Below are 26266 nucleotides of genomic sequence, written 5' to 3' on the forward strand. Positions count from 1 at the left end.
TCAACAAGTCTCCTACAATCTGTTTGCTTACCCTGATGCCTCATTCAGCAGATATGCTACATTGACACCTTACTAGACATAAAATTCCAATTTTCTTCATAAGGCAACAATGTGCAGTTTGTTATAAGAAAATTAAAGTTTATTTAATTTCTGAAATCTCCTGTGAAACAACTAGTTCTCAAATCACAAAGAAAATATTGGATCATCACCTTATATTAGAAATATGGCACTTTTATTTGCTTTTATCTACTATTATTTTGTTGTCTTTTTTAAAAAAATTGTTAGAATTAGAGTGATAAGCATAGCACAACCCACTGTGAGTAAGAAAACTGTGATATTGCTGATACTATCATAATGCAAAATGCTGACAAAAGGCTATCTTGCCAGCATGTGCCCCTAGACAGGGGCACAGCAGCAAGGGACATCAGAAGGTGCTCAGCATAAAGTGTTCATCCACTCAGTGGTTCCTTATACACAATAATTTATGGCTAAGTTACAGCATGCTTTTTAACAGATATCTCACCTCTGATTTGTAACATACATGTGACTGAGATTATACTGCCTCCCTGAGACTGCTGCAATAATTTTATCTACCAAGGCTTTCTAAATTTTATCTTAATTAATGCAGTCTCGCTGATACCTATTTCCAACCATTGATTGGTTATATCTTTACTTCCAGTGGTAGATATCATTATAGCAGAGGTATTTTAGGGGCAATGTTTTGTTACAGATTGCCTTTTTTTTTTTTTTTTAACTGCCTAGACAAAGAACTGTTGTGAAGTGTGCTCAGACAAGGCTGGTTTTGGAGAAAACAGTCCCCTAAGGTAGTTGCAGATTTTACTATGCTTTTTTTATCTCTAAGAGGAGACTTGACTGAGCCCTCAGCATGTCTGAGCTCAGTCCTGTTCTATGCTACTGGAAGCCTTTTGGTGATAAATATTCATGTATCTGTTCTTTGCCTACAAAATTGTTATGGGAGAATTGGGGCAGGGTCTAACACAGCACTGTCCCTATGTTGCGACCAAGAAACTGTGTTTCTGGTGGAAGCAAAGGCATGAGGACATCCCAATTTCCCTCATTGCCATGCCCTGCCTGCCACCAGCAGCTCTCAAGCGTTATGAAGCAACAAGACCCTTCAAAGCTTAGAGATCTTCATAGGTGGAAAAGTGAGGTGATGAACTGTCCCTTCTTAATCCCTGGTACTGAACTATTGCTTCTGCCTGGGCTTTGGGATAGCTGTGCCTCCTCCTTGCAATACAAAGCAGAGTAAGACCCATAGCAACCAATCTGGACTTGCTGGCAAGAATCACAGCTTCAGCCTGAGGGGTTCCCCAAATGTCTCGGTTCAGAGTGGTTATAGCAGCCAACAGACAGGCATTTCCCATCCTTCTCCAAACATGTGTTGTTAAAGGGAATATGGCCCCTAAAGCATTTACTTACATCATGGAGCTGCATCTCATTTGATTGCTGTAAAATGCTTTGAGGACCACAGGGTGAAAAGTCCTACAGAACTGCACGTATATTTGGAGTCTTACTGATGCTGTTGCTATGTGATTATATAATTTTCTCAGGGGTTTTAAGGATGGTTGAAATCACTGTAGTTTGCATTAATTATACTTATCCTCTTTTTCCCATGTATGAGATAAACTTTGCAAATGTTTTCCCTGATCATTTGACCTCCTTTTTATTTAGCTTGCCTTTGAACATCTCTTTCTAATTTTCTGTGAGAACACCTTTGTGGTACTGGCTTTTTTCCATATGGAGTGTTACATATGATGTTGGTATGGAAAGTATTATAAGGCAAACAGCAGATTTAAGCTGAAAAAGATACTTTAGAGATTAATGAACAGGCTTTGAGTCTCTCCTTTTATAGGACACTGGTTTGAGTCTTACTGAAATCAAAGCAATCTGTTTGCCTTCCTGTGAGGATATAGCTTAGTAGCCCCTTATAAAACTACTTAGTAATTTAAAAGTCAAACACTTTTATATTAAAAAAGCACTGAAATTATTATCTTTGTTGAGTCTCTTGCTAACACACAAAGGAACAGGGCTGCTGACTCCAAGCACTGTAGGAATCTTACTCCCAAATATAATGGCAATGATTTAAAATGCATGAACATTAATTTTAAAAAGTTAATAAAGTAGTGCTAGAAGCCTTACATAAGTCTTTTGTATTCACACAGCTATGCTTTTCTCTTCAGTATTAGGGAAGAGAATTTTTTTCCAATCTTCTAAAAATAAGGAGAAAAGAATAATGATAATGGTTTTACTCTCTCAGACACCATGAAAACATGGTTATTATGTTGAAAACATTTTTTTTTTCCGATACAAAATTACCCGAAACTATTGGGTAAGAAGCTAAAAAATAGAAATGTTTAACTTTGAATTAGTTAATGACTGAGAAGTTCAAGGTGTTATTTTCAAAGTTAGTATGTTAGGAGTTAGGCTTTTGCCTACTTCAGGGAAATAAGTGTCTGCTCCAAGCACAAGAGCCTCCATTCAAGAATGAGTCCTTAATTTCAATCAGGTATTCAAGTCTAATTGAAGTCAAGGGGTCTGTAACATATGCGTGTAGGTAACCATATGCTGATGTGCTTTTTGGAATGAGGAGGAATTTAATCATGGGCTTACATGGTAATTGAATGGGGTTTTTTCCCAATTTGGTCTGGGTAGGCAGAAAGTAGCATAAAAGGGATCAAGGAACATTAAAGCTTGTTAACTTAGTGCTCAGTGTAGAGGAGAAAAAGAGCCTTTTATTTCCCTGAAATTTCTGACCTTTTTTGTTATTTTTCTTCTCCCTGTTGCTCTTTGCTCACCAACCACAGCTCTCGTTTGCTGTGGACAATTCCCAAAGGGAACATTCCTCGCTGGAGTAACTTACCCAGCTCTTTTCCTTAATTTACAGTGAGCACAGCACCCCTTGCAGAATCCATAGCAGACCCTTTGGCTACAAGCCAGTGCTAATAGCATGTTTTCCAATAATCTAATCTCTTCAGTCACAGAGCAGAAATCAGAAAGTTAAAAGAACTGGCTTCTCAACTTGTCTCAGTCTGCCTTTGAAATCTGTGCATGGAAATGTTGTGTGAATAACTACAATAAATTGTTACCACACTTGCACCCATGACTCAATAGTTGTGCCCATAACAATCTGATGTATATGAGAGAACCCTCTATAAAGCAAGGTTTAATGTGGTGCCAGAAACAGACTTTCTCATGAAGCCTTGCTTGTGCAAAGAAGCCAGAAATTTCAGCCAAAGCTGAGGGCATATTGTAAATATCCATGAATTAAACACCTCACAATCCTAAGAGATAAGTATCGTTTCTCCTTTGCAGATGAAAAAAATTGAAGCTCAAAGATGATAAAGCTAAAATTTTAAAGTTTGGCTCTAGAAGTGAAATAGCAATTCTTTGATTGGACTCCTGAATAAATAGCTTCAATTTCAGACCTCTGACCACCTGCATCTTCTGCAGCCATTCTGAAAATGAGTGTTTGTACACAGGAATGAAGCAGGAGATTAGTTGTCTAACTAGAGGTCCTAGATTTGAAAATGTAGATTCTAGTACTTTACAATGCTAGAAAGGGACCTTAGCCAACTTTATCAACCTTCAAACCCAAGAACCCCTAACTTTCTCCAAAGGCACATAACTCAGTGGTTTTGTTAGCAAAAGACAAAGCAACTAGATGCTGAAAGTTAACCTACACCTTTTACCTTTTACCAAGGGTTCTTTTTCATGTGTGCTGGACTGTGTATATTTTTGCTTTGGAGGTGCGGAACTGACACCATAATAATTTTTTTTGCTGATTTCTAACATCATGCAGAACTCTGGTGGTCTTCTGATTACAAGCTGACAACTGGGTCCATCATTCTAATTCAGACCTGTATCCCTACATGGATGATTTTGATTGCTGTCACCAGGAGCATATGCTTTTTGGGTACTTGGGGTAGCAGTTTGCTGCCTCTGTGAGACAAACAGCTTGATTTTCTTTGTGCAAGTCCAGGAGGCCAAGAAGCCACTCAAGGAAGGTATTTTCATTCTAGGGCACAGTTCAGTCTTGCCTTTTGCTTATTCCATTTTGGCATCTGCTTGTGACATTTTTTAGCACAATTTTTCTGCAGCAGCCCAGCATTTTGAGTGGTGTTGTTGCGGTCATCTCACATCCGAGCCCTGTCTCATGGCAGCCCAACGTGGTGGCAAGCCACTAGCCACCAGCTGAGCTGCCCAATATTCATCATATTGAATACTTTTAAAATAACTGCTGTGATTTCATGTTTTTCTAATATCTAGGGGATGTTGGGTTTTCACTGAAGCCTAACTAATTGTTGGCATAACTTATATTAGGCAGTTCTATTTGCAATTGTGGGTTCTATTTCTATCATTCTGCATCAACTTAATTAAGTTACAGCGTGACAGAACAGAACAGAACAGTCCTTTCTTCCTCATTACTGGAGTTATTAGAAAAATGTTCTTCAACAGAGCATGTTGCAAAGTGCTAAGGATATTTTACAAGCTGGTTAAGGCATCTGGCACTGGAAAAATCATCTCTCTTAGGCCACAAAACAGTAAATGGATAATTTTCTTGTATAAGAGCTTAGTTAGGAAGATGTGTCTTACAAATTTGTACTTGAATGTGCAGAGCAAGGTTAAACATGCACCCTCAGGATGCTGCTCTGACCCGGCCTAAATGATGTGACTCCTACGATTGTTACCAATTAAATACTTCAACAAAAGTATGTTTTTATGATCACGTCTTCAATTGTGCATAAAAAGTGTCAGATGTCACTTTTGATGTGCATCTCAGTGATATTACACAATATATTAGACAAATAAAAAAGTCATTCTTAAAATTTATAGTTCATAGTTTGCCCACTAATCTTTCCAAATGTGAGGAGTTTTTTCTGTTTAGGCTACAGACAAATTTTAAAGACAAATCAGACTTTTTTTCATGTTTTTTGCCATTGTACAGAAACATTAAAATGGCTTCAAAACCATTGACTTTTCAGCTCTTACTATAAAATGTTTAATAAGACTCATAACACTAACCCAAAGTTTCCTAGATATTTAATTCTTGATTTTATATATAATTATTGGGCTATGAGGTTTTGTTTTTCTTTACCTAATATTGTCAATAGGTGGCCTCAGTTTATTTTTTTTGTTTCTTTTTGCTTTTAAATTGAAATTCTGTATCTTATAATTGTTTATCACCTTTAAAATGTTGCTATTGCTATTTTAAATTAAAGCCACTCAGACAATTCTTAATGGAATAAAATTCTATTAGGATACAACGCTCTTCAAAAATAGAAACATTTTGTCAAATATTTTGACAAAGTTTGATGTGTTGGTGTTATACTGTTAATTTGATTTGGGATAACAGACATACTATTACAGATGTTACATCAACTAAAAAAAACCAACCCAAAAAACAAAGACAAAAACCAAACAGAAGTTTTAATTCATTTAAATTCATTTTCTCTTCCAATCAACTGACCTGATTGGTGTGCAAGTCCTCAGGGATTGGTGGCTTATCACCACAAAGAAAATGACCTGTTTCTCTTTGTGCTTTAGCACAAAATGGACGATAGCCTTGATTTCGTCACCAGCACCCCAATAATTCAGCTGAAATACTTTGCAGCACAGCTGTAGCTCAACAGCAAACTGCCTGCTGTGTGTCACTGCAGTGATGTCAGATGCATTACGGTTTTGGGGAAGTGAACGATGCTCCCTGTGAGCGCCAGCTTTCTTTCATGTGGGTCGGTGTGTGTGGCAGTGAAGCTGGTTGGGAGGGAAAGGCTCAGACTTCAAAGGGAGGGCAGCACGCAGAAGGGGTGATAAAGCAAGCCCTAACTACGTGCCATTCATAGTTACTTCACTAGAAAATCCAGGCACACAGAGCTGTTGAACTGAGTCAGTTTCTCAGGATTCAAATGCCTACTTAAATCTCACTCATCCTATTACTTAATCCCAATCTAAACAGGCCATCCGATCACACTGCCTAAAAATCAGATAACTATGCTCCAAACCATGGACTATGCTAATGCTGATTCACAAATTATTCTCACCTGTTTTCTTCACAGGAGTTTTACCATTGACTTTAGGGCCTCAGGACTTTTGTCAATGAGTCCAAGCTGACTGGTGATGATGACTCTTGTCTATTTTCCACCAGAGTTTAATCTGATTTCACATCACACTGTTCATGTTTTGCAGTCAGAAACTTTTGACTTCTTTCTCTTTTAGACAAGCATGAGTCCCAGTGACATGAGTGAAAGGTGAAAACAGTTGGATCATCATTTTCTGAGTGTCACTACACAGCACTATTTTAATCATTGATTTCAACTTGGAATTCTGGACAGTATTTTGTGTCACTGGCAGGTGGATGGTCCAGTCAGCCTGGAGAAGTTAGCCTTTTTCCTTCAAGAAAATGTGAGATCAGAGTTTTTCCTGGTTACACGTTGTAGAACATAATTTTTAGAGATTTTCTTGCATTGTGATACTCCTTAATACCTATACTATGACTTAAAATCTTGATGTGAGTCTTGAATTTAAAGAAGCATGTTCCATTTCAATGTTTGCAGGCGTCAGTCCAGAACAGTTCCACTGCAAGCAACATATTTGGGGCTTCCAGTTAGCTTCAGTATGGTATGAATTTAATCATTACACAGAAAGAAATAATTTCATTCAGTACAAACTTTTGATCAGTTCCACTTAGGAAAATACATTAAATCGAGAGGATATTAAGTAATTGACCAAAGGCACATCTGAGCACCGCCAAGGCAGCGGGCTGGCCTGCTGTCTGGCTTATTAATTTTTTAATGCTGTAAACATGGTAGTAGAAGATCATAGTTTCGACATGGGATTACAGGCTTTTGCTGTCTAAACCCTTCTCCCTAGTCCCCGGCATGGAAAGTAAAATCTGTTACATCCTGCTGTTCTTTCTGTGGTTTCTGAAACAAAACTTTGAGAGAAAAACTCTGGTCTCAAAAGACCCTGTGGGAAATGAGAAACTTTCAAATGCTACTGTAGTTGTGTAATGTTGACAGTATGAGCTGAGTGATCCTTATACAGATTGGAAATACACGAGCATCTGCATAATATGCAACAATCAAAGTCTCCAGTATGTTAAGAGAACAAAACAGGAGAAGCAAATGGGGTGTGGGGGTACAGGCTCTGCTGCCACCAGGATAGCCTAAGCATTCACAACCTTTGTTAGAAACACAAAAATGAGAGATGGAAAGTTACCATCAAGCAGAAAGACTGCACATTTCAAAGAATGAGCCTGTACACTATACATTTTTGCTTCTTCACTCAGTAGAAGCATGCATCTCTTGTAGGGGAGAGATTGAAGAGTCAAGGGAGTCACAGTGGTGGTGGCAAATTTGTTTTTAGAGCTCTGTGTCCATATGAACAGTATAAAATCAGCTGGGGATCTTCATGACAGCAACTTGCAGGACTAGATTTTTAAAATACTGTCTATATGTGCATCAAATATAATCTCTTTCCAAAAGTCACACCTCCTTTTTTTGATCTGAGCACAGATGCTTTATTTGCAAGTAGGTGAATCTGACAACTGTCATAACACAGCTGGTTATGGAATTATTAGGTTACTACAATTACTGGGTTACTACTTTTAATAGATCACATATTTACCTTTCTATAACAGCTTTTTTTTTTTTATCTAGGCAATAAGATAGAGATGATGTAATTGAGTTTACATTTTAGAAAAAATTTATAATGTATAGTCTTGAAGGCTGGTTATTTGGAAACAACTACAGCTGACTCTAAAAGGAATATCTGTAGTTGTTTAGAGGATTTAGAACCTGATGTGAGAAAGTATTGCCTTCACCATCATCATCACTATCGGGTTGTTTAAGGCAATTTTCTCAGGGATCCTCTTTAGTTCCTATACTGGTTAAACTTCCTGGCTCTTTGAATGTTGGTGGTGCTCCATAGTATGTGATAAAAAAAAGTCAATTTCCCTTCTCTCTCCATGAAAGGAATTTTTCAGTTTATTTACAAAACTCTCTGGAATGACAAGGAGCCATTTGTGGTTGTTGTGGCTGATTTCTGTTGTGCTAAAGATGCTAGGAGACTGCATAAAACTCTGCACCCCTGGTGAGATTTTTCAGCCTGTTGATGCTCTTTCTAACCGAATTCAGGGGAAATGCGTTCTGGCTGCCAGTATACTTAATTTTCAGGATCACTCTGCCAGACATGTGTTTAATAATGATGAGGCAATCCCCAGTGAGGTCTTAGCCATTTGGGCCAAGGGCCTCCTTGCTCATAGACACCACTACAAAACAGTTATGGATACTCCCTGAGACTGTGGAACGGTCCCACACTCACATTTCTGTTGCTCTTTAGAACTCTTGACATTTGGTGAGTAAAATAGGTTGGTTTCTTTTCCCTCAGATGCGAAGTGCCTCTTGAAGAGAAAAATATTGTCGAGCCAGGCAGATGTTTGGGGAAATTTTTTTTGTTTTGTATAAGATCTTTTCCCTTCAAAATATAGAAAGACACTTGGTAATCCTCTTTGCTACATGTTTTGTATCAGAATGCAGCAATACTCTGAAGTAAAATAGAAGTCAGACAATCTCTGGAGGAATTACCACCCTCTCAGAGAGAAGTCCTAAAATATTTGTGAAGATCAAATCACAAAGAGAAGCAGAAGACATTAAGCCTTTAACAGTTGACTTTTAGACTGATTTTTCCCTTTTGCCTCTTTTGCGGGTGCCTCAGATTCCTGTAGATCCAGAGGAGGCAGAACAGAGATTCCACATTCCTCAGCTATCACCACTGGTTCAGCTTCATCCCAGAAAACTTATTGCCAATCCAGCGTAGGAATTGCCATGCACAGGTTTATCTTCCCCAGCTGCTCCCCCATCACAGCACATCCAGTCCCTTGCCTCCTTGCAGGTGATTTCAGGCCTAGTGATCAAGCAGAGCTTAGCCTGCAAGACTGAGCTGAGGTTTCGCCTTGGCCCAGGCTGGCAATCTATTTAGTGCTGATAATACAAATTTATCAAGCCCATGCATAGTGGCTCTCCCAGGGATGTCCTATGCTCCTGGGCTTTGTCTTTGCTCTCCACTGCCTGTCGCCTGCATGACAGTTCAGCTTTTTTCCCCACCATTGTGCATCCCACCTCTAGTGCTTTTCCACACAAAGAAACACTGTCCAAGAAAGAGTCTGAGGAAATACGCTGTGGTTTGCAAACTGAATTCCTTAATGACTTTCTCATTAGAAGAGCTGACTGCCAAATGCTGTTTGCGCTTGCCTAAAGGACGGTCTGCATGATTGAGAGTGGCTCTGCTTTACATGAAGTATTGTTTTCAGGCCACCACCACAGGCAGCTGCTCCTCACTGGGCAAGGGAAAGAGAAAGGAACGCGAGTGAGCCAACAGAGCAATTGAATGACACGAGAACCCATGGGATTTCCCACCCCAAATCCCCACCACCACAAGGGCTAATGTCCATTTGGGTGCTGCGTGGTGGAAAAAGCTGAGGTGGGGTCTGGCTCTCCCGGCAAGGAGCAGCCCAGCTGGGAAGGCCAAATTCCAGAGCAGCTCTGCTGTGAAAATATTTCCTGTGAGAACACGCAAGCCTGAGAAACCAGGAGCAGCAGGGATGGATTCCATTTGCTAGCACATCCATTTCAAGAGCAAACCTCTAAAGGGATGTCTTGTTGTTGGAGTGGTGATGAGACAGGGCACCTCATCTGCAGCAAATGGGCAAAGAATATTCTTCTACTCCATGCTTTCCCCCGGGTGTCAGAACATATGCCCAGCTGGATTTCTCCTGCATTTTCTTATTTCCATGGTTTTTTGATCCCCTAAGTTTTAATCTAATCATGGAGTAAAATTGATTGAAAAATATAATCGCAAAGGTTTAGAATTTATTTGCTATACACAGTGAAAATCTAGCTTATTGTCCGTGACAGTTCAGATTCAAACTCAGCTCCTTATCCTTAACTTTCTATTTTTAACAGAGACTATAACTCATTGTTTCCAGAGTAGGGCTTTGGAAAATATTCTGATATTTCATTTGCTAATGAGAATTAAAACTAATATCTGGACAAATGGCTTGCACAAAAAGAGGCCTTTGGGAAAAAAAAAAGAGTTTAAAGTCAGACAGGAGAAGGAGACAGGAGATAGTTCAACATCCATTTAGGGTCTTCTCTAATCTCCACTATTTAGGTTTTACAAAAAGAAAAAAGAAAGTATAGATTTTGGACCTACAGCCAGCCATGAGTCTGCAAATGAGTAGTTGGTATCACTTCTGGCTAATTTGCCTAAGAGCTGAGAAAGAACTTGTCTGTGGGTCTCTGTGCTCCCACCATTTGCTTTGCCCACTGCTACGCTGCATTTTCCATCCCTGAGAGTCTACGATTTCACTGTGCTTAAAAAGTGTTTGGATACAAGAGGGTGGAGCACTCAATGGTTAGTAGGGTCATGCACAGAATATTTCATCCCTATTGATTCAGTTCTGAAAGTTGTTGAGAATTTTTTATGTTTCTCTTTTTTTTTTTTGTCTTTGTAACGGAGCAGGCTGCCTCAAAGACCAAGTGGTTTCAAGCAAGTGTATTTAGCAAGTGCATGTCTTGGACATATTTGCTATGCTACACTCCATACCTCCTGGTTCTGCAGCCACTGTCTAACCTGCAAGGCCACAGTGCCCAACCCTCTGCCAAGGCACTGAATCTCTCTTCATCCCTTATACCACATCTCTAATTTGTGGCTAACAGGAGTGGTCTGTGCTCTCCTAGTGCTTTATCACCTGCTTTTTCACTTCAAAGTGTTTCTTAACGTGGATATACATTACTTACCCATTTCTACTATTGTTTACCTTAGTATAGAAATTTGGAGCAATGCTTATACCTGGTGTACCATGACTGGATTTCACTAGGTGGGTTTAGGTTTCCAGCTTCCTGTGGCACACCACTTAAACTCTGAGCTCTGTGTCTGATACAGGTTAAAAAAGAGGTAAAACTTCTGGTTGCTTCCTTGGGTTTATGGTTGCAGTTGCTGAAGCACTTGAGATCTGCAGGTACTAACAATTTGATTCAATGAGAGAGGAAGGGTAAGGGCCAGTTCTGTACCCAGAAGATTGAATGGATTCTGGAATCCCTTCAATCCCACCCAGCCTTTGCAGCAGGGGAAGGGCTGGCCCATACATTGCAAGGATATGGCAAGCATCTGGATCTGAACCAGGGAGGGTGGAGGCTGAGAGGTAACAAGAGTGAGATCTTCAGCTGGAGCTTGGAGATGCTTAATTTCAAACACGTTATTGCATTCTCTAGGCACAAATATTTTTGCTCCACATTTTTTTCTTCCAGGTTCAATGACAAAGCCCAGTGCTTTCAAATAATGCCAGTTTCTGGAGCATCCAGCTTGTCCCTCCCTGCTTTGATTCTTGCCTAGGCCAGAATAAGGTTCTGCCCTTACTGCAAGACAAATGAGAAACAATTTTATTACACAGATACAAGACTCAAAGAAATGCCAAATGCAGTAAGAGAATCAAAAAAGTGCATCTCTTTAATATATTTTAAGAGAAAAAAACCTGTGCTTCATGTAAAATGTTAATTCTGACTTTTCAGTGATATTTTTCTTTAAGAATTTCCAAGAACTGGAGCTTATTTTGCTTCACACATTTAGTTATAAGATGACATGAAATCAGTGGAGCTTGACTTGCATATTTTATCCTATTCCTTGCTCCATAACACTAACAATAACATTCTCCATTTGGAGCTATGCTTTCCTTTTTTGCTGTGTTATTTGTACAAAATGTATCCGGAATGCATGAAAAGAGGCAGAAATTATGAAAATGGCAAGGAGCACATTTTATTTTATACTTAGTACTTCTGGATTTAAAGGGGGAACAGAAATTGGCCATGTAATGGATCTTAGCTATAAAGAATTATCATATTTCAATAGTAAAGTATTGCCTGTCTCAGCTCACACACACATCTTGACCTCAGAGCAGTTGCACATAATGTTTTCTCTGTCAAGAGAATCTATTCATAATGATGTGTCACAGGTGCTCACACATAATATGTTTCCCGTCAAAAGTGATCATCCATATTTTATACAGCAGCTTTGATGACAAATATTTTGTACTTCAGCTGCTTTTTCATCCAACTGTCAGACCTAGTGAAGGAAAGTCACAGATAGTTTTTAAATAATGTCAGCTTCTTAGATCAGATTACTGTGTCTGCCTTTTAAAGCTGTTTCATACAAGGACCACAAGACACAGGAGAGAGAGATAAGGATGTTTTCATTTACTTAACTTTAGAAAGAAAGAAATTTCCAGGCTCTTAATTTCAAAATCAATAAGCTCTGTGCCTCTGGAATATTTTCAGGGGAAAAAAGAAGTGTTATATTTATTAAGTACTCAGTATTTTGAGAGTCTAGTGAAAGCAAGTATGATAATTGAATTTAGGTTGCAACTTCTCACTGCTGAATGTCATTTATTCTCATAGTGGTGTCATGTCCTCATTGTCAACACATTTCCTTTAAGTTATGCTACAAAATGCTTGTCTCGGTACACACAGAGAATTGAGTTCTTGTATTCTTACTGAAATTGCTTGTGCACGGCAAGGCCAAAGTGTGTACATCTCATGTATGTGCAGCCCTACTGAGAGTAATAACTCTCATTCCTCATTTCATTAATGAAAGAGGAAGAGTGAACTTGAATTCCCTTTGAGGTTCTTCAGATCGCAGGACTTGTCATTGAAACCTCAGAGCCCAACCAAGTGCTTTTCCCATTCATGGGACATGTCTTTTCTGCTGAAAGTGTAAGTGAACAAAGTACAGAGGTGTTCCTGAACTTCCCTGCCAGGCAACCCTGCCCTGAGCAGCGGGCAGTGGTGCCTCTCAACATGTAAGCCATGGATTCTTATGGACTCCTGGTCTGACTCCAAGGGCTCCACAGAAAGGAGTTGAAAAAGACAAGTTAATCGTGTGTGCAAGCTATTTAGCAGTGTCTGCAGATCAAAATAAAATCAAAGCACTAAAATAGGCAATCACACCATGCATGTTCATATCTATAAAATTATCACTGGCCTGAGGAGAAGGCAGAACAGGAAGCCAATAGCATTTAGAAATACAAGTTACAAATGAGGACTGTATTTCTTCTATATATGAAATATAACCAGATGTGTTAGGCTGAGACATTAAAACTTGCACTTAAAAAAAAGACCATTTTTCATGCAAGACAGGGCCAAAAAAAGAGTGGACACAGGATCTGGAGTTACTTGATGCTCCATTATTTTTTAGTTTCAATTTAATTAAGAAAGCAAGCAAGAAAGAATTAAAAGTAAGTAACAACTTCTAAAGTACAGGAGAATGCAAAACTTTATTCTTTATCACTGAGAAGTAATACACTTCACTATATCACACAGCAGATTAATGTCTGCTACTGAAAAGATAGTCTGCAACAGCATCCTCTTTCCTGCTATCCCCAAGCCCCTAAAGAAGTTAGGCAGTGTGTGTAATAAATTTCACTTTCCTTGTCTGAAGAATTAGAACAATTCAATTGAAAGGCAAATATAATCCTACCTATCCTACATGCTGAGACTGGAGCAGGGTAAATGCCACAGTTAAGTCTAAACATCAGGTTGTAATTGTTAGAGATTAAAAACATGCCAGAGAGAACATTCCAGGGAAAGAAGGAGGGTGAGAAGGATGGCTCTCCTGCACCTTTTTTTTTAAGGCAAAGTATCATCAGATCTTACAAGGGCATATTCCTGCACAGCAGAACTCAAGTAAAATGGCATTTAGTCAACAAAGGAAAATATACACTAGATCGATTTTTAATCATCCAACTAGGAAAAGGAAAAATAAGCGAACATGAATTTATCTGCCAAAGCAAGTGCACACAAGATAGAAAAGCCCCTGAAAATAAGGAAAACAAAAACGAATATTCTCTAGAATGCTGCTGTTCCATACCATCTATTTCAAAGGTTATTTAGTGTTGGCTATTTCTGCAACTATTTCTGCAAGATGCAGAGATGTCAGCTGAGTTTCTCATTTTTATGCAGATGAAATAATTTCTGAATGACAAGTCAGGTCATAAGAGGCACAAGAAAAAATGAAGCAATCTTTAAGAGCTGTCAGAGAGATGGATGGTCCACCATTCCAAGTGCAGAGGAACCATTATTTCATGGTGTTGTTTAATGTATTTTTTTTCTCACAGTTTGATTTTTTTTTTAAATTCTTTTCTTCTCAGTGCATCCTAACGTGAGCCAGGGTTGCCAAGGAGGGTGTGCTACATGCTCTGACTACAACGGATGCCTGTCATGTAAGCCCAGGCTCTTTTTTGTTCTGGAGAGGATTGGCATGAAACAGATTGGAGTATGTCTTTCCTCGTGTCCAAGCGGATACTATGGGACACGGTATCCCGACATTAATAAGTGTGCAAGTAAGTGCTGGGGAAAGGGGAAGCACGTGGATTTGTTTGTTCTCTCTTGAATGCTGTGTCTCCTTAGGAGTCAAGTCAACAGAGAAGGAGACTGACAGGCTCTGTCCTTATTTGCTCAGTTCCTTGTAGTAGTGCAGTAAATATTAACCCAAGCAAGAAGTTAAAGACCACAAAATGGCCTAAAGCTCAGGGATCCTGGTTCTGCATGAATGACCTGCCTAGAACCCAGGTGATGGCCTCCTCCTCCTCTACATCCCCATGTGAAGGGGAAGCACTGGTGGGCACCAGGCACTGCCCTCCAGAAGCAAGAGAACGCCGGCAGCTCTGAAGAGAGAGAGGGGACTGAGGAATGCTGAATCTTGGTGGCTGGAGCTGTTTAACCCACTGCCTTTGCTTGCCTGACCCCTGTGACAAGGAAATAAGGTGGCAGGTGGCATGCTTTGGAGATGTGGTTGGCCCTGGTCTCTTTATAGCTTGTTCTCATGCTCACTGTAGTCCTCTGAATGCCCGTGGAAGCTAACCAGGTTTCAGCCTGATTTGGGGAAATTTACTGGTTTGTGTTGTCTCCGGGCTGGGGGACAGAGAAGCCAACTGTATTCTTTACTGCTCAGGCAACATTATGACCCCACTATGGATTTTTGAACCATAAATGAACTGGAAAAGATCACTATGTCCTCCCCACTCCTCTTTTTGTTGTTGAATTCACTGTTTTTAATCCCACAGGTGATATAAAAACATAAGAGTGATGGCCAAGAAACTTTCCCAGTTTTTACCTGGTAATAAAAGTTATTTAATGAATGGACCCCAGAGTAAAGTCTTACAGAGTAATTTGACACTGCAAAGTATTTGCTCACTTTTTAGCAGTGTGTGGCCTTGCATATCAAACATGAGCTGTGCCATACATAAAGTTTTATGCATTTCTCTTAAAAATTTCTGAGAACTGGGAAATGTAGCAGCAATGCCAATTTGGGTAGTCATATAGAGAATACATTAAATACTACAGAACATCTGCTTGAACATCAGGGAACCATTTAAAGAAAAAGAAAGATATGTTGATCAAAACCACTCCTAAGTAGATTCTAAATTCTGGCTTTTTTTTTCTTTTTCTCCTGGATGACTAGTTTTCATCTCCTGGAGACAGGAGATAGGAGGGTAAAGCTGACCCAGCACTTGTGTCCCATGGGGTTAATTAGTACCTATGTGGTGCCAGAGTAGGGCAGAGGCAGCACAGTGTTATTCTCTTGTGCTCTGCTCTGCATGCCATTTGCACAGGTCTCCAAGGAGATTAGCAGTGTGAGGCTGTTCAGCATCAGGCCACCCTATCTCAATTCTCACCCATGCTAGGGTCACTTGTGGCTGGCCTCACCATGTGTACTGGCCAGGAAGAAGACCTAACATAATTTGCTTCCTTTGAGGATTGTCTGACTTTGCTAGAATTGTGTGACTCTGGTATATGTGAGAGAGCCCATGGCAGATCATGGCAAAGGGCAACAACACTGTTGTTTACTGTTTGCGTTTCAGAATGCAAAGCTGACTGTGATACCTGCTTCACCAGAAACTTCTGCACAAAGTGTAAAAGTGGGTTTTACTTATACAGTGGAAAGTGCCTTGAAAAGTGCCCTGATGGGCTGGAAGCCAACAACCACACGATGGAGTGCACCAGCATCGGTGAGTCTGCTGCTCCCCATGTCCTACCTTGTTTTCTCAGAGGGAGTGTAGGATCTAAGGAAGGCATGATCAGTTACAACACCAGGGAAATTAAATGTTCTTCATAACAAGATGTATTCCCCAGCACAAAACACTCAAGGTATTTCCCAAGTCTGCCACTTCACAAGAGGCACAAAACCTGGTTGTGTCCCACAAAAAGAGCCTTGATGCTAAGAGCAATTCTGCCAGAGGAAGGACAGCCTGTTTGGTCTGCCCTGAGGTAGCAAGACACACATCTCTTGCTTGGTTACTGTGTTATGCAGCACCACTAACATCAAAGTTTAAAAAACCCTGAGTCAGATCCCATATGTAGTTTAAAAAAGATTAAAATACTAACGGCTTTACTTTAGCTCTCTTGTACCACCTGAGCCTTCAAAGCATGTATGCAACAACATTTTGAAGCTAACCTTTTCAAAGGTTAAGGCTAAAAACTAATGTATTAAGGAAACATCCCCCCAGAAAACCTCCAATCTCCAAAATGGTGCAATAATCACCTGACTTCAGAAAATGAGGATTACAAATAGGGTGTCACTGACACTGAAGGAGTGAGATTGATGTCATTGTGACTCACTGGCTGTGGAGAAGAGACTTGCTTTTGTATCTTGAGTCTCTGACTCAAAAGCTCCAATTATTCACACAAGGGCAATTTTGTGGACATCACCACACCTAACTGTCTGCTCCATCCCTTGGCCATCCCTCCAAATGAAAGAAGAACAAGTGATATGTTTGCCTGTGAACAGCTGCAGTTAGCATCCCCCACCACGGGCACACTGAAGCTGTGGCAGGGTTCAGCTTATTTCAGTATGTTGGCTGTGAATTGTGGTGGCTGCGGGCTGCGAGCTGCACTGCAAGCTGTAACCTCTTCAGCCACCAGCAACCAGGGAGTACTCAGGCACAGTCTGGCCCAAGTGATGGAGATCTTCTCCACAGTATCATGCACATAGCTCTCTCTGGCATCAAGTGTTTTGGAGGGGAAGTAATGCAGGAATAAAAATAATGTGCAGTAGTTTGGCATTTTCCTTCTCAAATATATATTAGTTCAGGTGGTAGTGTAGGCTTTTATGGTTTTATTTTCAAGCAAAGACTTTCATCTTTGAAAGAAATTTAAGGGATCATTTTTGTTTCTTGAGGGCTGTTTTGAACTGCTGTAGACTCAGCTGCTTTAACAATGAGTCAGTATCAGAGAGGAAAAGCCATTTAAAGCTATGGAGTAAAAACAGAACATTTTTGTGCATGTGAAAGCCAATTATTTTAGCAGAAGAGCTTCAGTGTAACATGAAAAAAGTGACCCATATGACAATCCAGTGGAGGAAGGTTCAGAGATTGCCTAAAGTCTGTTATATTTCTAGTTTCAGAAAATTTAGAAGTAAATTCTGGATCTGGAAAAATGTTGACTTGCTAATGCCTCCTTATAGAGGAGCAGGAAGTCTTTCCTTCTTCAGTGGTGACTTATAACCTTAAGCATGCAGTTGGACTTAAAGCAAATATATACATTTACTATCTTTTTTCAAGAGAAAGATAGTGAAATGGCATAAGAGAAGGACAGCTATTAAAAGCATATTGTTAGCCTTCCAAGTTTACTCCCATTTTTTGTTCACACTCTTTGGATAAGCATGAAATGACACACCTTCTGACTTCCAAACAGTACAGGATGCACAGTCACATCACTCTGGTTTAGAATGGATAACCTGCACCATTCTGAAAAGCTTGAAGCCTCACAATGACCCAAATTCTCCTCTGCTTTGCCTGTTTCCAGCTTGTGTATGCTACAGATGATGGGTCTTTAGATGGCCAAAGACACTTAACTTCCAATGTAACATTTTTTGATATCAGTTGGTCCTTTATAACTACCAATTTCTAAATTTCCACCTTTGAGACAAGCTGCAGCATCTTGACCCATAGGCTTCACTCACCTTTCACACAGGCATGACCAAAGTTTATTCCACTGAAGCTGAAAGGATTTACACCTCCATCAAACCAAAGTCAGAACAAACCCCAGTAACTGATTCCATTAAGACCAATTGTGCTGTTACTGCCTTGTTTCAGGAATGTACAAAACAGCGAGTAGAAAATAGTGACTGTCATAATTATTTGACAGTATTTTCTGCTGCATATCCTTAACAGTCCAATTTCTGTCAATTTATTGCTGCAACTCACTACTGATTAATTCCATTAGTTTTTGCCTCCCTTTGGCTGATGCAGAATGAAAATAATGTACCATATGTATTCTGTATACAAAAATATATTGGTCAGGCTAAATTTGTTCTATGTTTATTGCAGTGCACTGTGAAACCAGTGAGTGGAGTCCATGGAGCCCTTGCATGAAGAAAGGAAAAACTTGTGGTTTCAAAAGAGGAAATGAAGTAAGAGTCAAAGAGATCATACAGCATCCGTCAGCAAGGGGAAATCCTTGCCCAGCTACAACCGAGAGCAGAAAATGTATTGTACAAAGAAAGAGATGTCAGAAGGAAGGAAAAGGTACCAAGTTATCATCATCATAATATGAGATTGATACTGTGGTTTTTTTAATAATTCACACCTGAATTCTTAGGGCTCAATTTCAGGCTTCACCAAAGCTGCCGTTGATGTGGTGGTTTTTGGGCTGGAGAGAATTGTGCCGTTGCCTGCAGAAAATAAAATCCTAACACTGCTCAAAAAATGTGCTTTGTATGATCCAGAGAGGACAGGGTGGGCTGGAAGGGAAGGCATTTTGTCTCCCAATTCTGTCTGCTGAAAGAGTTGCCAAGATGAAAAGTTGCACTGTAGTGCTCAGAACAAACAGATCCATCATAAAACATCATGGTGGGTGTTGTCTGTTGGATATCAGGCAGCCAAGTTTTGTGCTTCAACAGAGGGATTCCTCCAAACCAATTCTTATTTCATGCTTCCCTACAAGATTTTAACTCTTGTAGATGCAGTGCTGTGGCCTCTCTCCCAGCCTGAACTATTTTTACTGGCTCTGGCTGAACAACACAACCTGATCCTGCCATCTGCATCTGGGTCATGAAAGGCAGCTTGTGGGACTTACTCCCCAGCATGGCAGTGAGGGAGTGGCATCACATCAATTAAGACTGGGAGATGCTTAAAAAGTCTATGAAATAACAATTTACACAAATTCCACTCAGTAGATACTGTTTGATTATTCTCCCCTTCTTGAAGAGGGGAAGTTACTTGATCTGTCCTCAGTGAAGTTACTTTGGTTGACAGAGGAGGAACTATGGACTATTTCCTTTTCTCCATTCCTCCCATTTTCTCTGTCCCTCCAATTTCCACATCTCATTTATTTCTCTCTTTCCTCCCACCCCTTTGGAGGGTGAGTGGAAGAGGTGGAGCAGCTGCCCCTCCATGTGAACATCTGTAAGGTAGCAGTTGCTGCTGGCACCAAGCAACAACCCCCTGTTCCACTGTAAAATGATGGCCAGGGTTGCTGCAGTTGACTTAGGGAAACACTCAAGGAGCTTGGATCTTGTAACCCTTTTGAAGGTTAGCTCATTCCCTGGGGATGTACCTCATGAGAAGGGCAATAATGCTATTAGAGAGAGTCCAAATGAGGGCCACAAAGATGTTGAAGGGCCTTGAGGGGAAGCCATATGGGGAGCAGCTGAGGTCACTTGATCTTCAGCCTGGAGAGGAGGAGATTGAGGGGAGATCCCCTTGCTGTCTACAACTTCCTCATGAAGGGAAGAGAAGGGGCAGACACTGATCTCTTCTCTGTGCTGACCAGTGACAGAACCAAAGGGAATGGCCTGAAGTTATATCAGGGGAGGTTTAGATTGGATATCAGGAAAAAGTTCTTCACCCAGAGGGTGACTGGGCACTGGAACAGGCTCCCCAGAGAAGTGGTCACATCACCAAGCCGGACAGAGCTCAAGAAGCATTTGGACAATGTTCTCAAGCACATGGTGTGACTGTTGGGGTGTCCTGCTCAAGGCCAGGTGTTGGACTTGATCCTTGAGAGTCCCTTCCAATATAGATTCTGTGATTCTGTAGTTGGAAGGAGGATCTTATGGACCAGATGGCTACAGGTCCTCCTCACCAGGAGGTGATTCCTCCTCACCCAAGAACTGGGTAGATTTACTGATCTATAGGGCATAGATGTCACCTTCTCCTTGTGTCAGGCAGTGTCCCGAAGAGGTAGAGAGCTGTACCTGTGTCAAGGTCACAGTCAAGAAAACCCATTTACTGATTCCCTTTAGAAATCCTACAGATTTCTACTTTCAAAATGTCCATGCTTGCTTCTGTTTCTACACAGTGGCACAAGATGAAACAGCCTCTCATTAGCCCACTGTAACGGGGGAAAGAGTCCATTTTTTTCCCTACCAAAGCCTAATCTTGACAGAGATGAAAATATAGAACTGAACTGTAATTTTGGACTATGAAACTGTTTTTTGGTTTGTTTTTTTTTTTTTTTTGAGGTGATGATATTATGTGTTTGCTTATAGCAATTTGGCAAACACTTCAGATTGGACAAGACATTTCTGTTTGAGAAATGCCTGCTGTTCCTGTGTAATAAGAACTTTAGAAGAAACTACTCACGTATTTTGCTATCCATTCTTATTTTATGGGATTTGAGCCAAACCATACTTGAAAAATACTGTGCACCACAAGAATTTGTTCACAATCATGAATCTTTTTCTTTCCTTCTTTTCTGCAATATGCATAAATGTGGGCTTTTTTCCATCTTTCGTGCAAATCACAGTCTATATTCTAGCCTGTTTTGTACTCAGTAGATTATTCCTTCAAATGAGGAACCTGTGTTCCCACTCTGTCTGTGTCCTTGGGATTTGTATGCCTATGTCTGAGACGCCCCCTTTTTTTTTTCTTTTTTTCTGACATTTGCGTTCTCAGTATTCACAGAAGTCTTTTCCATTCACATTCATCACTTCAGGGAGATGATTTTTTTTTATTTTTTAAAGAAAGATAATTTGTAATAAAACTGAGGAATATCACATATGAAACATCAGGATAAAAGAGCTTCGAGGGTTGAATTATGGTGACAGGCTAGGAAGGTAAGAATTAAGCTATAAGTTGTCCTTCTATTCCTACTGAAATGGGGAAAAAAAGCTTTCCAACTTAATCTCCAGGCAACATATCTTCCCTACTGCTACTGTCCCTTATTACACAAAAATAAATTTCTATTCCCTTTGAACAATAGAATAATTGCCCAAGAAAGCAAGCCAGGCTGTGTTCTTAAGGGTAGCTGTGGCCTGTCAGTGAGTGCAGAAGGAGGTGACAACAGAAACACTTGAAAGGAAAGGGAAAGTTGATAAGTTTGTATTTACTATTGAGAAATATTGAAAAGGCTCTTTTGTATTGTACAACTCCCTGTGGCCACTCAGGCATTGCTTTAGAGTTGAACTTCCATGGCATTGGCTTTTGAAGTGTTGCAGCAGAGCCGGCAGTGACCAGCAGTGCTGCTAATCTTTTCTCCATGACCATGAAGAGAGGGTCAGCTCGGTCACTCTTGGCCGTTTCCATGTTGGATAGATGTCTGTGGCTGAGGGATTTAGGTCAAAGACCACATGATGACGGGGTGTGCTCGTCACAGATGCCTCAATGACTTTGCTCGAGACGTTGAGGTCAGCGACAGGATGTTGCTCAGTGGAGGCGCTGCTATCGCACAGCAGCAAGGACATGTCTCTGGAACAGCTACGCAGAACGAGATAAAGCAGATGAAGGGGGCTTTTTTTCTTTGTTTCCATCTGCTGCTGTGTCATTGAAGCTGATGGTGATGATGAGATGTCTTGCAACCCTTTATTTCTCCTTCAATGGCTATGCAATGATGTTTTACTGTGAGAAGATGATAATATTTTCAGAATGGATGCAAACAAATGGGAATAATGAGGACTCAAATAGCTCAATTAGCCTAAAACGTTCTTTTTACTTATTTTAGCACTAAATTAGTTGATCCCAGTGTGATCTGACATGGTAATTCCCATGTATTTCACATACAGGCTCCTTTTGTAGTTCAGTCCCATCCAAACCTCACTGTAATTTATTTCATCATTCTCCTCTTTTGATCCCATGATGCTGTGTTCTTTTTAGTCTGCATTACTATATGATATTAAGTTACAGTTTTTTCTTTCCAGTTATTTCTTCCAGTTCTTTCTTTTTTTCTTTATTTTTTCACACTTTTTGTTTTGTTCACTCAGTGCAGTGTACTGTAACTTTTACCTTCCCACACATAACACGTTCTTGGCTTCTACCCTTCATTGACAGATAAAAATTAAGACACGTGTTTCCTGTAGGCATGTCTGTTAATGGCAAAGAGATGTCCTGGAAAAGTAAAACTTCCAGAGCTCCTCAACCACTGCAAATCATCCATCAATATTATTTCTTTGTCTTAATAAATGTGCTCTGGCCTAACACAAGTCCCTTTGGACTACTGTTTGCAAATGTATGAGATTGACTTTATTGGACGAAAGACAAATATTCTGAAATTCCGATATTCTGCATACAAAAGTATTTGTGGGGAAAGAATTGCATGTTTTCATGACTAATTCTGCCAAGAAGAGAATATTCACCATATGACTTTCTGTTGAGTCCCAACTAAACCCCCCATCGATCAGACAATTTCACATACTTTCAGAGAATATATTTTAATCAGTTTGAAGATAATAAAAGAACTCACCAAAACTAGTATTCGTTATGAACAAGGAAGACACCTTAGAAATCTGGGTATTATGCAAGCCAATAGATAGATGACATTGGTTACACAGCTGCATTATTGTAAGCAAATAAATACATTTCAATTGTTTCTCATTCTTATATTGAATTTTTGCACACTGGTGGTGTTTCGATGTTTAGAGGACAGAAGCAATATTAACTGTGTCCCATTCTGTGCCAATACAAACCAAAGAAAGTTCCCATTCCTGACAGGCAAAATTTCAAGCATTGGACATGAAGACATGGGTGGGTGAATGCAGAATAACATGCTTCCTTTTCACTGTGGAATGTAGCAGCTGTTACCTTGTACAGTCTGAAAGCAAGATACTGTTATGAGAGGAAGAGGGATAATTTTAGTTAAAATTCAAAAGACTACAATCCCCTGGAGGTGAGGTATCTTGTCAGCTAATTGTTTAAGCTCTACAGAATAGAGACACTATGCTGTGATTATTTTTAAGTTTGCAGCAGGAATAAGAGAGAGAGAAATGCCTTTGAAGTGAGGAGCTGAATTCTAGATGCAGGCTGGTGAACAGAAGGGAACTAAGGGAACAAGATTTGTTGCTAAGGAATTTTAAGGAGGAAGTGCATAAATTTTTGGTAAATAAATTAAAATAATAACTTCTATGCTGTATGACATACATGTGAATATAAAACTGCAGGTTCCATAAAATAGCCTAGAGAACTGAGACTCAGCTCATTTCTGTTGTTTCTTTGTGCTAGTTCTTCCACCTCTTATATGTCCACATAATGCTTCCAAACATATTAATCAGATAATGTCTGAAGAAGTCTTCAATTGGCTGTGGTGTGATGACTGCATTTCAGGGGAACCACAGTAAAACAAAAATTGGATGTGAAAAATATTCATGTTCAGTACTAATTTTACCTAGTCTTGGCAAAATCAGGTCAGAGCAACATTTTGTTGTGTTGATAAACGTGTAGTAATGGCTGTACATCTACTTTTTTCAAATGAATAGTCTATCCCTATACACTCCATACTCCAAAGATAAAAGTCTCTTCCCAAGGCAATGGAGGCCCATACTGCTTCAGTAATTCCTCAGAATACTATTTTTAAGCAAATATTTTTCTGATTAAAAGAAAAAAAAAATTGGCTACAATTCTAGATATTTCTGGTATTGACTACTTTTACTTAATCACATTTAAGTCCTAAGCATGGCTATGTGGGAAAGCAAGATATTCCTATCACAGTCCACAAGTCACATCCTCTCACTCATATATAGCTCAGTGGCATTTAAAACGAGAGGGCTGGAGCATGTGAGCCAGGGAGACGTCCCAGCACACAGTTCACTCGTGTAACTGTGAGAGACGGGGTGTCCTGTGTGAAGGTCACTAGTGTGGTTATGGTTAATGACCTTACTCCATGGCAGGTCACAGGACTTCTGAAACCTCAAAATGAACACGAAGCTAATTACTGCATCCCTGTGTTTACATATTGCATATGCCAATGGGCCCTAACTCTGGCCTTTGCGAGCCTGAGTTACTATAATTGAGGAATCTGTCTTGTGAAGAGTTTGGTTGTTTATTTTCCATTTGTTGCTGCCAAGAGGGCTTCTCATTTCCTTTCCTTGCAAGGGTTTTGACTCTTTAACTTTAACACATTTCCAGCTTCCAATAGTAGGGCTGCTGAGACTGGGAATCCACTAGCTGCAACACGAAGGGAAATGGCATCCTGGGGATACCCCAAACCAGGCAGAGCACGGCCAGCACCCAGCTGCCACTGCCTCTGGCCAGCAAACATGGGCACAGCCTAGAGAAGAGATCTGGGTGAACAGGCTTCAGAGGGAAAAATAAGGCCAAAATGAGTCAAAATGATTTGTGAATCCAAAATAGCTAATAGTAGAGGATATACTGACTAGAAATCAAGGGCTAAAAATGTTGGAAAAAAAAACTATTTTTAACCTTGTAGCATTTTCAAGACTTGATCATAGGCAGTTTTGAAAGTTTTACTAAGTTTACTAAGTTACTACCTGCAAACAGAGACATCAAAACTGAACTAATTACTAGTAATGTTCAATTTCACGACAAGCTATTTTGTTTGTGCTACTGTGAACATTAACTTCTCATCAAACCTCAGTTCTGACAGACCCACATGAACTACACAAGCAGGTAGTACATCCATGCTGTGTGCCTCTGTATATATGGTACTGCACGTGAATGCACACCTTCTGTACATGTGCACCATGCCAAGGTGCACGTGTACAGAATAATATGCATCTTGATGAACAGTCAGGTGAAAATGGTTGTGCCCTCAGATATCAAAATTAGGTTAAGCCCCACAGGGTGCTGGCCTGACACTGTCTCTGTGCTCCTTGGAAGATGCTCTCCTTTCCTGCTACTAGCTCGTCTCTTGCCACCTTTGTCTCCTCCCTTTCCTGGAAGCCTGGGAGCAGTGAGGAGGTGACTCCGATGCCCTGAGCTCCTCTGGAGCATGCTACAAAAAATGTGCTGGGCATGCTGTTGATAAAAAGCATCAAGCCCACATTAATAGGAATAGTGTCAAAGCTGAGACAGAAGTATGTGGTCAATTGTTCTTGTAAGGGAAGTGAATCAGAAAAAAGCTGATTGCATTCTTTTATTAAAATGTGAACAATGTGAGAGCTGTCTTCAGATCACTAAACCAAATAAGGGATAGAAATCAGCTCTTTTTCCCTTCTGATCTTCCCTTTTGGTGCCTCCTTGTGCTCCAGAATTGGCTAGCGGACTATATTTTAGACGCCTGAGCTTTGTAGGAAAATCTGAAGGGAATACAAGCCCCTCAAGAACCCTCCCTCCTCCCCCTTGCAAAGTATCCATCAGGTATTCATTCAGCACTAAATTTCTAGCACCTGCCTAAACTCTTCCCTCTTGAATAAAAATGTTTGGTATTGAAAGCTCCAGCTTCAGAAAGTGAAACCCACATCTGTGTGTATTCCACGAAAGAAAAGAAAGCAGAGGTCTGCTCCTTGCCCACAAAGTCCAGATCCACCTTCTGGCTTGCCACCAAACCAGCTGGGGCTATTCCCTCCATAGCAGATATGACTGGGGAAGGGCAGGTTGAACAGAGACCTTAAACAAACTCCCAGTTATGTTATGCAGTCATGCAGGAGTCTGCCTAGTCTCTGATCTTACTCCCCGGCACAGCTGGGAACAACTGTGGCACAACTTATTCATGGCACCTTCACCTTCAGCGACTTTCCATCATTTCAGGGAGGGGCACACAGGAAATTTCGACCACTCTCCCCTCTCAGTGCTGCAGGGCAGAGACAATGTGCAGAAGAGCAGCGTGCCATTCTCTCCTATGCCTCATCCCTTCCTTCCTCTGCCAGAACATCCTCGCATACCCATGCTGGCCTTCTATCACAGCTCACAGTTAATGCTTCCAAAGCCCTTCCCCTAACTCCTAGTGATCTAAGGAGCTCTTTCTGAGGAAGGGACACGTTTGTCACTGCTGGAAGAGGAAATGAGGCTCTTCCAGGATGTGTGCCT

At 40.4% G+C, this 26266-nt stretch overlaps 1 protein-coding gene across 1 annotated transcript in view; it reads left to right on the forward strand.

The window, feature by feature from the left end:
• Window positions 1-26266, forward strand: part of RSPO3 (R-spondin 3) — a 58447-nt gene that overhangs the window by 17144 nt on the left and 15037 nt on the right. Inside the window, exons 2-4 of the mRNA XM_041469958.1 lie at window positions 14219-14410; window positions 15932-16078; window positions 18398-18595. Coding sequence (XP_041325892.1) covers window positions 14219-14410; window positions 15932-16078; window positions 18398-18595 — 537 coding nt within the window. The remainder of the gene's footprint in view (window positions 1-14218; window positions 14411-15931; window positions 16079-18397; window positions 18596-26266) is intronic.

Source organism: Pyrgilauda ruficollis, unplaced genomic scaffold (assembly GCF_017590135.1).
Source record: "Pyrgilauda ruficollis isolate IOZ18807 unplaced genomic scaffold, ASM1759013v1 scaffold24, whole genome shotgun sequence".
Taxonomy (NCBI): Eukaryota; Metazoa; Chordata; class Aves; order Passeriformes; family Passeridae; genus Pyrgilauda; species Pyrgilauda ruficollis.